General features: G+C 37.1%; 2 protein-coding genes across 2 annotated transcripts in view; one reads left to right on the top strand and one right to left on the bottom strand.

The window, feature by feature from the left end:
* The window catches only part of LOC111050668 (chaoptin-like), a 184,361-nt gene that overhangs the window by 98,225 nt on the left and 73,438 nt on the right, over positions 1 to 12,698 (bottom strand).
* Positions 1,589 to 4,794, top strand: LOC111050665 (thioredoxin Y1, chloroplastic-like; the record flags this gene model as incomplete). Its single annotated transcript, XM_039433819.1, is given in 5 exon segments — positions 1,589 to 1,680; positions 2,272 to 2,366; positions 2,369 to 2,615; positions 2,965 to 3,223; positions 4,747 to 4,794. Coding segments are annotated over 5 exon segments (741 nt in total), but the record flags the coding sequence as incomplete, so codon positions are not given.

The following is a 12,698-nucleotide window of genomic DNA, read 5'->3' as shown; positions in this document are numbered from 1 at the left end:
TAAATAAATAGGCCTAGTGTCGACACATAACCTACATAATATTTGGACAATTTGAGACAAAATTAGGAAATTGAAGAAGTTTTGGGCAATAGCCTTTTTTTTCTTTTCCGACTACTGTATTGTTTACTCTATCCAATAAATAAATAGGCCTACTGTTGACACATGACCTAATTTATGATATCATCATCAGAAGATGCTAAAGTCTACTGTTGAAACATAGCTTGTTTAAATCAATATGACTAATAGTATATATGTATAATACTACAGAAGAGGCTCGTATTTCATGATACGGTATTTTTTCAATAGTACGCATGCGTGTGAACTGGACTACAACGAATATCAGTGTCGTCTGCCTGTCCAGTCTTGGTCAGTATGTGCGCTTCTACCGTTAGATTCACTTAAAACTGGCAGCATTGATTGAATCGTAAACATAGAAAATGTGTTGGTAGAAAATGCCGACAGTAGAAAACTGAAGTAAATTTCACGATATATATATAGCCTGTATGCACGCTCTAATTCGCAATTGTGCTTTTTCTAGTCTGCTTTTCTAGTACTGTATATGAATGGGTAGGCCTCAAATATAATTATATTATTACATATCCTTCTCTCCTTCATAAACTATACTTCATTTCTCGAACTTCTTCTTCTTCTTCTTCTTCTTCTTCTTCTTCTTCTTCTTCTTCTTCTTCTTCTTCTTCTTCTTCTTCTTCTTCTTCTTCTTCTTCTTCTTCTTCTTCTTCTTCTTGTTCATTTACTTCGAGTTTGCAACCGGAGATCTTCCTGCCCTGTCGACTCTGAAAACGTCTGAATACCACCTGATAAAATGATCTCGCCCTAACATTGGAGAGAGAGAGAGAGAACTTATCAATGAGGTTCAGGCTTTAAATCATCAAGCTCCAAGCTCATTGTATTAAAATTGGTTTAAGCTGCAAATCATCTAAATCCAATGAGTATCATCTCAAATGAATTGATAGACTTTATATCAAGTGATAGTCAAGGAACAGGCACAAAACAAAGTGTACCGTACCTGTTGTCAAGCTGTGTAAATTGAACAAATAGAGTTGTACATTCAAGTGGCGTCAATCGCCAACCAATCAATTTCATGGTCAATTGAACTGGACGAGTTAAGCCTACTTGTTTTCTGCCTGATCGGACACACCCTTACACGTTTAAACTCCACAAAAAATGAAACAAAACAAAGAACTGCAGAGAATGGTGCAATGTCAAGTGTTCTTATAGCCAATGTGAAGATTCTACAACACTTGTCTCATGAAATTGTAATGTAGTTCAACTATTATTTATTTATTCTGAATGAATAATACAACTAGAAAAACGAAATGAGTGAGACCATCTGTGAAAGAATTCAAGCTGGAAATAGAGCATTTTACGCAAATGCAAGCCTATTCAGAAGCCGTCTGATTAGCAGAGAGGCGAAAATAAGATTATGCGTCAGCTTAGTATGCCCTGTAGTGACCTATGGCTCGGAGACATGGACAATGACAGAGAAAGATAAAGATAGAAACAAACTCCATGTCTTCGAAAGAAGAGTACTGCGGGAAATTCATGGCCCATTACGACAAGGGTTGGAATGGCGAATCCGTTCCAACAAGGAATTGGAAGAACTGAGGGGAGGACAGACCGTGGTTCGATTCATAAAGGCTCTAAGAATCCGGTGGTTGGGTCATATGGAAAGGGTTACTGCGGGCAGATCCTTAAATCCTAAATTTGTGATGAGGAAAAGGCTTCACAATAGGAGACAAAGAGGGAGACCCAGAAAAAGATGGCTGGATGAGGTGCTGAATGATGTTAGGAGTTTGGGATAGAGAGGCATAGTCAACGATAGAGATGCGTGGAGCTTGATAGTTGCGGAGGCCAAGGCTCACCATGGGCTGTAGCGCCATACAAGAAGAAGAAAAATAATACAACTTCCAGAAAAGTACCACAGGTTGAAGCCCAAAACTGTCCAAATTCAACTCTAGACTACAAGTCAAGATTTAGTTCAACGAGCGTTATACGTTTATGGGTTTCTTTCACGATTACTTTCTATTGCATTGATCAATCAACTTCAAATTTTCAACACATATTCTTGGTTGGTCTATACTGATTTAGGTAAACAAGTTGTATCTCGTCTGCTAACTTTACATAGAAATTGTGTAATCTAATCGGCAAAAGTTTTGTCAAAATGCACATAATGCAAGCTGCAAGGGTGGTTTCCGGCGTCAATATTTTAAAAAAAGTTACAAGCAGATCCAAAGTATCTAATTTTTAAAGATGTATTTCAACCATACATTCATTTCAGGTTCAAGACGCTGATGACTTTAACCAGAGAGTAAAAAACAGCAAGAAGCCCGTGGGTCGTGGATTTTTTGCACGTGGTGTAATCCTTGTAAAGCACTTGCCCCTCGTTTGGAGAGTGTGATTGCTGAAACGAATGGAAAGGTAGATCTAGCCAAAGTTGATATCGACGAGCATTCAGACTTGGCTCTTGATTATGACGTTGGCTCTGTACCTGTCCTACTTGTAATACGCAATGGCAAAGTCGAGGAACGACTTGTGGGTCTTCAGGACACCGACAAACTCCGAAAGTTCATTGATAAGGCTGTGGCTGCAAACTAGATCAATCCAATTATGATTAGTATTTTCAATTATAATTATTATTGTGATCACAGGCCTTGAATTGATAGAAATATAATAACATACCAGGTATACAGAATTACAGATCGTTGATCAACGAAATTTACTCACTCGATCTTTTATCTTTATAATCTTCATTGATAAGAAGCAGAGTGTAAATGTGTTTCAACTTAGCCATATTATTGATTCTCTTCACAGTCCCTATCACCCTAAACGTTTTGACTCAAGTGTATAGCCTTGTAAGCTTTTTGATAGTCTGTATATCCCAATACATTTAGATAACTGTATTCACAGATAAATTAATTAATCTATTCTCTGTTTCTTCCACAGCCTGCTCACCGCTCTCCTAACCCTCACCCTTGGCGCGACAGACAACCCCACTCCATGTGACGTCATAATGCTCACACTTCGCCTGCCGTGTACATGTCTCCGGATCGCTGGATCCCCGGCAGGTGGCGAGTTGGGCCTGGACTGTGATCGCGTTGTGGTCCCCTCTGACTTCCCGCATCTGCCGTACGGCGCGCCACTAGTCTACTTCACACAACGGCATGCTGGCCTGCAGAGTCTACCTACCCCTACGTTCACAGCTGCCGGTGAGTTTATTTTCATACATTATTTTATTATTAAAAGCTTTGAAATAATATAGATTTGTTAATTTAATAGCGCTTCGCGCTTCACCCCCAGGTGAGTTAAGAGCCTCCGCGCTTCGCGCTACGGCAGAAAGGGGGCGGAGCCATAAAGGTCAACAATCACTGAGGACAATAGGAAGATGAGGGAGAGGAATGATAAGAATAGGGGTGAGTGGCCGTAGTCGAGTGGATTAGATGCTGGCTTTGTAATCCAAAGGCCCGGGTTCAAATCCCAGCCCGGGTAAGATATTTTTCTCGGGCCACTCCCGTGTTTCGGATGGACATGTTAAGCCGTCGGTCCCGGCTGCCTAAAAAGCAGTCGTTGGGTCATGTCAGAGGCCCTGAAATTGATCAGTTGCAACCTGAAAACTCTGACACCAGACCTGAGCCAGCCAGGTCACACGATATTATTTTCATAAGAATAGGGAACAAGAGGAAGCCAGGAGGAGAAGAGAGAGGGGAAGAAGAAAAAGAAGAAGAAGAAGAAGAAGAAGAAAAAGAAGAAGAAGACAGGAGATGAAGGAGAAGTATGAGGAGGAGAAGAGGGAGGCATGATAGGAGGAAGAAGAAGGAGACGGAATAAGAGGAAGAAGGAGATTGATTGATTGATTTTATTGATTGCTGTGCTAGGTTTCGACAGACCCATTGCACAAAAACAGCATTACAAAATATATGTACATAATTAAACAAAATAAACAATAGTATCATGAAAACAAAATAGTATTGTGTAAAAATTTGATAAGTTAATCTGACATAACTTGGATTAAAAAAAAGAGTTAGCCTAATGCAATTAAGAGTAGAAAAATTAGTAGATATATAATTATTATTTAACGAAAATCCTAAATAAATGCTGAAAATCACCCCGAAGACCTCTGCTACTGCAGACATTGACAACAGGGTTAACAGCTAGATGGAAATTCGATGAGTACTATTATCCAAAAATTAGTTGCCAGCCCGGGAATCGAATCCGGTACTTCCCAATTGCTAGTCAGGTATGCTTGCCCTTACACCAAACTGACAATCTCTGGATAGCAGCGCTCATTTTATACGGAGCCACAGCGGCCAACCAGTTACAGATGGAATTAAATAGAGAATACATTAATTCAAATGCTAATTAATATATAATTATTATTTAACGAAAATCCTAAATAAATGCTGCAAATCAAGGCTGGCAACTAATTTTTGGATAGTAGTTCTCATCGAATTTCCATCTAGCTGTTAACCCTGTTGTCAATGTCTGCAGTAGCAGAGGTCTCCGGGGTGATTTTCAGCATTTATTTAGGATTTTCGTTAAATAATAATAATCATATATTAATTAGCATTTGAATTAATGTATTCTCTATTTAATTCCATCTGTAAAAATTAGTAGGTAGTTTGAAAATGACAGATTAATAATTATTATTATATAATAGCAGAAAGCTCTGATCAGGAGAAAGAGAGAATAGAGAAAAAAGGAAAGGAGAAGGAGGCGGAAGAAGAGGAAGAAGAAAAAAAAAAGAATTTCGGAGAAGAAGAAGAAGAGAAGAAGAAGAAGAAGAAGAATATAGAAGTAGGAGAATAAGGAGAAGAGGAAGGAGACAGGATCAAAGGAGAAGAAAACAAGAGAAGGAGGCGGAAGAAGAGGAAGAAGAAGAATATAGAAGTAGAAGAATAAGGAGAAGAGGAAGGAGACAGGATCAAAGGAAGAAGAAAAAAAAAAGAATTTCGGAGAAGAAGAAGAACACAACAACAACAAGCGATAAGAATAAGTAGAAGAAGTAGATTGAAAAGAAGAAGAAAGAAGAAGAAAAAAAAAAGAATTTCGGAGAAGAAGAAGAAGAAGAAAGAAGAAGAAAAAGAATATAGAAGTAGAAGAATAAGTAGAAGAAGTAGATTGAAAAGAAGAAGAAAAAGAAGAAGAAGAAAAAGAAGAAGAAGAAGAACACAACAACAACAAGCGATAAGAATAAGTAGAAGAAGTAGATTGAAAAGAAGAAGAAAAAGAATATAGAAGTAGGAGAATAAGGAGAAGAGGAAGGAGACAGGATCAAAGGAAGAAGAAAACAAGAGAAGGAGGTGGAAGAAGGGGAAACAGTAGAAGGAGGCGGAAGAAGGGGAAACAGTAGAAGGAGGCTGGAGAAAAGGAAGGAGAAGAAGAAGAACACAACAACAACAAGCGATAAGAATAAGTAGAAGAAGTAGATTGAAAAGAAGAAGAAAAAGAAGAAGAAGAAGGAGAAGAAGAAGAAGTAGAAGACAGGAAAAGAAGGATCTCCTCCTTTAAAAGAAGAAGGTGGAAGAAGAGGACGTAGAAGAATGAGGCTGGAGAGGGAGCAGAAGTAGAAGATTAGGAAATGGAAGATGAAGAAGGAAAAGAAGAAGAAGAAAAAAAAAAGAATTTCGGAGAAGAAGAAGAACACAACAACAACAAGCGATAAGAATAAGTAGAAGAAGTAGATTGAAAAGAAGAAGAAAAAGAATATAGAAGTAGAAGAATAAGGAGAAGAGGAAGGAGACAGGATCAAAGGAAGAAGAAAACAAGAGAAGGAGGCGGAAGAAGAGGAAGAAGAAAAAAAAGAATTTCGGAGAAGAAGAAGAAGTAGAAGACAGGAAAAGAAGGATCTCCTCCTTTAAAAGAAGAAGGTGGAAGAAGAGGACGTAGAAGAATGAGGCTGGAGAGGGAGCAGAAGTAGAAGATTAGGAAATGGAAGATGAAGAAGGAAAAGAAGAAAAAAGTAGGAGAATGAGAACAAGAGAAACAACAAGAAGCGATAAGAAGTAGAAGATTGAAAAAAGCAAGAGGAATAAAAAGAAGAAGAAGAAGAAGAAGAAGAGAAGAAGAAGAAGAAGGAGAAGAAGAAGAAGAAGAAGAAGAAGAGGAGAAGGAGAAGAATAAGCAGGAAGAGGAAGAAGAAGAATATAGAAGTAGGAGAATAAGGAGAAGAGGAAGGAGACAGGATCAAAGGAAGAAGAAAACAAGAGAAGGAGGCGGAAGAAGGGGAAACAGTAGAAGGAGGCTGGAGAAAAGGAAGGAGAAGAAGATAAAAGAAAATAAACAGGAGGAGAAGAAGAAGAACAACAACAACAAGCGATAAGAATAAGTAGAAGAAGTAGATTGAAAAGAAGAAGAAAAAGAATATAGAAGTAGAAGAATAAGGAGAAGAGGAAGGAGACAGGATCAAAGGAAGAAGAAAACAAGAGAAGGAGGTGGAAGAAGGGGAAACAGTAGAAGGAGGCTGGAGAAAAGGAAGGAGAAGAAGATGAAAAAATAAAGAGGAGAAGAAGAAGAAGAAGAAGAAGAAGAACAAGAGAAGAAGAAGAAGAAGAAAGAAGAAGAAGAAGAGAAGAAGAAGAAGAAGAAAAAGACGACGACGACAGGTGAAGAAGATAGCAGGAAATGTAAGAAGAAAAATAAGAAAAAGAAGTAGTAAAGAAACCCAGACTTACTTCTAAATCTAAAATCACAGCTATTTTATAACTCCACAAGTGTTCCATTTCATTGTCAGAGCTAGAATAACCGATGATATTAAATAATGTTCTATTTCAATTATTTCAGGATTACCCCTCCGAGTTATGGACTTCTCACACAACTCCCTCCGTCGACTACCGGAGCGAGTGTTCCTGGGACTCCAGGACTCTCTCCAGGAACTCCGTCTAAGCGGGAATCTTCTGGGAGACAGCCTCAACCCCATCTTCTCTAGTAGCGAGTTCCATGGACTGTCCAACCTTAGAGTCCTGGATTTGTCCGACAACCAGATCAAGGCTATAGAAGAGGGACTCCTTAAGGGTTGTGATAATTTGAGGGTGAGTGAAATTCAAAACAAATTAATGGAAATTTTGTTTCAATATATTTCACATTGTATAATATCATAGAGAAAAGATTGCATAAGAAGATATCCCATGGTTTGTGGAATTCATTCAATGTTTGGAAGTTTTGTATCGAATTATGGTGTTGTGTTGTAAAGTTGAGATGATACTGTATCATGTGTGGTGATACTGTATCATGTGTGGTGATACTGTATCATTATGTGGTGATACTGTATCATGTATAGTGATAGCATAGGAAGATATCCCATAGTTTGTGGAATTCATTCAAAGTTTGGAACTTTTGTATCAAATTATGGTGTTGTGTATCAAGCTGAGATGATAGTGTATCATGTGTTGTGATACTGTAACATATTGTGGTGATACTGTATCATTTTGTTGTGATACTGTGTAATCCATGGTGATACAATAGAGAAAAGATAGCATAAGAAGATGGTTTGTGGAATTCATTTAGTATGGAAGTTTTGTATCAAACTATGGTATTTGTTGTGTACCATTTTGTCTTGATACTGTATCATGTGTGATGATACTGTTTTTGTAGTGATACTGTATCATCTATGGTGATACAATAGAGAAAATATAGCATTAGAAGATATCCCATGGTTTGTAAAATTCATTCAAAGTTTGGAAGTTTTGTATCAAATTATGGTGTTGTGTATCACGTTGAAATTATACTGTAACATATTTTGGTGATAATGTATCATATAGGTGATAGCACAAGAATATATCCCATGGTTTGTGGTATTTATTCAAAGTTTGGAAGTTTTGAATCATATTATGGACCTCACTATAGTTAATGTTCAAGCTTCGGCCCCATTATTCATTTATTGATTCACAACTTGTACGAGATGCTTAATAAATATTGTATTTTCAGGAACTGTGGTTGAATGATAACAGTCTAACATTGATACCAAGTACTTCGCTCAACGGTCCAACACATCTCAAAGTACTCTCTCTCAGCAACAACAGAATAAGTGAGTAAATCATCAATTTATCAACAAAATGAAAAATTGGTTCTGTCAATATTTTACCATAGACAATTCATTCACAAGAATGGAAATTTGAACACTTACCGATTGCAGGCCAACACTCAGAATTCAATTTAAATTTATAATATATATGGTAAGTTAACATATATGCTAGAATGATAGAGTACAACCTACAGACTATTGCACTCCCTTGCTGTTTTAGTCATCATTTGTGAAGAGTGCATCAAGATAAGTACTCAAATTGATATAAATAGCTAAAAAAGCAAGAATTGTCCTTTGATTGGCTGAGAATCAGCTGTTGGTGAGAATTAGCCAATCAGAGGACAATATTCTCAGTGTCATCCGACAATCTGTAAGTGTGAAACTGCCAATAATATAATCGGTAAGTGTGAAACGGCCAATAGATTTCAAATGGAAGCTGAATGAGGGGGAATAGAGTATTGAGCATGCGCTCTGTCAGGGTGGCAACTTACGACAGGACAAGTATGTCGAGCATGTGTGAACGGATATTCACACATGTTCAACACACTTGTCCTGTCGTTAGTGGCCTCCTTAACTCTTGCAATCTGTGGAAACACACGAGGTCTGCTATCTCTTCATAGTGAATGATTTAATAGAATCAACAGTTGCCAACAGTTTGCAATTGAATAATCTTATTTTCTCGAATTTCGAGTTTATTTTGAATTGTAGGTGAAAATGCTACTGGACATTAATTGTAGAGATTTTTATGCTCAATCCTTTCCACTTGAAATTTTCTGTTTAAATTGTATCAGAAGCCTGATAATTGGGAATCTAAAATCAAACTTTGCATAGATGGGGCGGTGCTCCTGAAATTTTTACAGATATGGGATTTGTAGCAGTTGATAGAGCTTATAAATGAATTTGATCAAAATCGTTGGAGCCGTTTTCGAGAAAATCGCGAAAAACCCTGTTTTTGACAACATTTTTGCCATTTTATCCGCCTTGAATTGCATTTGATCGAAATTGTTCGTGTCGGATCCTCATAGTGTAAGGACCTTAAGTACCAAATTTCAAGTCATTCCGTTGAATAGGAGATGAGATATCGTGTACACAGACGCACATACACTTATACACACACATACAGACCAATACCCAAAAACCACTTTTTTGGACTCAGGGGACCTTGAAACGTATAGAAATTTAGAAATTGGGGTACCTTAATTTTTTTCGGAAAGCAATACTTTCCTTACCTATGGTAATAGGGCAGGGAAAGTAAAATCAGACTATAGAATTATTCATCATAAATCAGCTGACAAGTGACTACACAGATGTGTGGAGAAGCCAGTCTATTGCTCTATTTCCATAAGATCTATAGTTTCAATCAGGTACTTTTGGATGAGAATACTGTGTGAGGTCTACTGTTCACAGAACTACTAGTAATACTGAGGGTGATGCCCACATAACTCTTAGGCTTGTGCGTGGGTAATGAGTGTGAGGGATGATGATGAGAGAATTTGCCCTTCGATTGGCTAAGAATCAGCTGTTGGTGAGAATTAGCCAATCAGAGGACAATATTCTCAGTGTCATCCGACAATCTGTAAGTGTGAAACTGCCAATAATATAATCGGTAAGTGTGAAACGGCCAATGAATTTCAAATGGAAGCAGCATGAGGTGGAATAGAGTATTGAGCATGCGCTCTGTCAGGGTGGCGACTTACGACAGGACAAGTATGTGTGAACGGACTTTCACACATGTTCTACACACTTGTCCTGTCGTAGTGGACAACCTAACTCTTTCAATCTGCTTTGCACCAACCAGTAAGGGTAGCCAATATCAGGTTTTCTCTACTATACTCCGTACAAAATTACTTCTGACTTGGAGGAATATGCGGCGCAGAGAAATGGAGGGAGATCATCCAATTGCAGTGATGAATAGAGTCATAGGTAGAAGCGCAGTTGCCAATTTGTCGATTAGACTCAGTAGACTGAATGCTTCCAGAGAGGAAAACTCCAAAGAGGAAACGTCACGGGAACTGATACTGATACTTGCGAATCCAGTTTTCTACATAATATTGAAAAATTGAAATTTATTGATTCCTTTCACAAAAAACATAACAAATTACAATAATTTAAAAAAGTAGCAACTAAGTTGACCACTCTAACCAGTATTCGTGGTCAGTATTCGTATATATACGGTATATAATACCGTTAGTATTAGTTTGATACTGTATTTGAGAAAGAGACTAAGAAACTACGGGATTCTAAAACTTGTTAAAACTTTCGATAAACCCCAAACAAAACCTACAAGGAGATATCTACTCAAAACTACTTCCAATTTCTACAAAACAATAATAGTGAAAATTACACAACAATAGTCTGGAATACAAAATCTATTCATATTAAATAAAAAGACTAAGAAATTGTCAAAAACCACAGATTTAATGAAAAGTTAGAAAGACCGGTTTCAGTTGTTACACCATTGTCAATCTCTGATAAACTCTGAGGCTGATGCTTATAGTTTGTGTAAAATAAGATGAGACTTGGCCCTCCATCCGAAGAAATTAAATGGTTGCCAATTCTTGTAAAATTGCAACTTTCTCAAATTTCCCGATATCCTAGTAGTGCTAGAAAAGATCCAGGTTTGAAGGATTAAAAGAAAATTTAACTTGACTTTGAAACTCCTGAGAGGCCAAAATACGTTGTTCCGAGTACGTTTGACAATTGGAAAAATTATTTCAATTATTTCTGAGAAACTTTCTCGCTTTCACCACCTACTTATCTTTTGAAACAAAAAAGTTTGTAGCATGTCGAAAATTTCATGTTTTATGCTCGAAATGTATCGACATTGACGAACATAAACATTAATTAAAAAATAACTATAGGTCGGATAAAAATTATCCAGACACCAATGGAAAGGAGACATTCTCCCCGTCAATTTGATATAGAATTATCACGCATTACGACGCCCCATGATTCTGAGAAAAGTGATAATCAAAAGAGAAACAAATTTTCGCGATGTTTCCAATTTTATCATAAAAGTTTAATTTCCTTTTGATCCTTCAACCCTGAAAATTTTCTAGCACTACTAGGATATCGGGGATGATATTCTACATCCAATTCTGACGTTGAATTGGAAATTTGAGAAAGTTGCAATTTTACACGATTTGGCAACCCTGTAATTTCTTGGGATGGAGGGCCAAGTCTCAACTTATTTTACACAAACTATAGGCTCAACTCACACTTACGCGACTCAGGTCGAGAAGAGACTGCTACTCTAGTCTCTTCTCGACGCAGCATGTTGTGTTTTCAAATGGTGACGTCGCGGAGACTAGAGTCGACTGGTCTGAGTGTCACCATTTGAAAACACATGCTGCGTCGAGAAGAGACTAAAGTCGCGCTCAGAAGAGACTGCGACTTTAGTCTCTTCTCGACGCAGCATGTTGTGTTTTCAAATGGTGACGTCGCGGAGACTAGAGTCGACTGGTCTGAGTGTCACCATTTGAAAACACATGCTGCGTCGAGAAGAGACTAGAGTAGCAGTCTCTTCTCGACCTGAGTCGCGTAAGTGTGAGTTGAGCCTATAGTTTGTGTAAAATAAGTTGAGACTTGGCCCTCCATCCGAAGAAATTACATGATTGCCAATTCGTGTAAAATTGCAACTTTCTCAAATTTTCAATTCAACGTCAGAATTGGATGTAGAATATCATCCTAGTTGCTGGAAAAGATCCAGGTTTGAAGGATTAAAAGAAAATTTAACTTTTATGATAAAATTGGAAACATCGCGAAAATTTGTTTTTCTTTTGAATATCACTTCTCTCAGAATCATTAGGCGTCGTAATGCGTAATAAATTTTCGACATGCTAGAAACTTTTTTGTTTCAAAAGATAAGTAGGTGTGAAAGCGAGAAAGTTTCTTCGAAAATTGCATGTTTTCTGCTCTAAATGTCTCGACATTGACGAACATAAACATTAATTAAAAAATAACTATAGGTCGGATAAAAATTATCCAGATACCAATAGAAAGGAGACATTCTCCCAGTTAATTTGATGTAAAATTATTACGCATTACGACGCCTCATGATTCTGAGAGAAGTGATATTCAAAAGAAAAACAAATTTTCGCGATGTTTCCAATTTTATCATAAAAGTTAAATTTCCTTTTGATCCTTCATCCCTGAAACTTTTCTAGCACTACTAGGATATCGGAGATGATATTCCACATCCAATTCTGACGTTGAATTGGAAATTTGAGAAAGTTGCAATTTTACACGATTTGGCAACCCTGTAATTTCTTAGGATGGAGGGCCAAGTCTCAACTTATTTTATTTATTTATTTATAAGGTTAGCAAAAAAATACAAGAATCGGAAAAGAAAAAACAGGCTATTGCCTAAAACTTCTTCAATTACAATTTAATTATAATTTTACACAAATTATATCAGAGATTGACAAAGGTGTAACAACCGAAACCGGTCTTTCTAACTTTCAATAAAATCTGCGGTTTCGACAACTTCTTAGTCTTTTTATTTAATATGAATAATCACCACAATATCAACTTCTGAACTACACAAAAAGCGAAAATGTATTCAGACAAAATTTGAGTAAATTACACAATTATTATTATCATCATCCCAAATATGAAGTGATGTTTACCTGAATATTTACAATTTTTTTCATTTTTGTTC

This window comes from Nilaparvata lugens, chromosome 8, assembly GCF_014356525.2.
Source record: "Nilaparvata lugens isolate BPH chromosome 8, ASM1435652v1, whole genome shotgun sequence".
NCBI lineage: Eukaryota > Metazoa > Arthropoda > Insecta > Hemiptera > Delphacidae > Nilaparvata > Nilaparvata lugens.
This window is presented reverse-complemented; position numbering and strand designations above follow the sequence as displayed.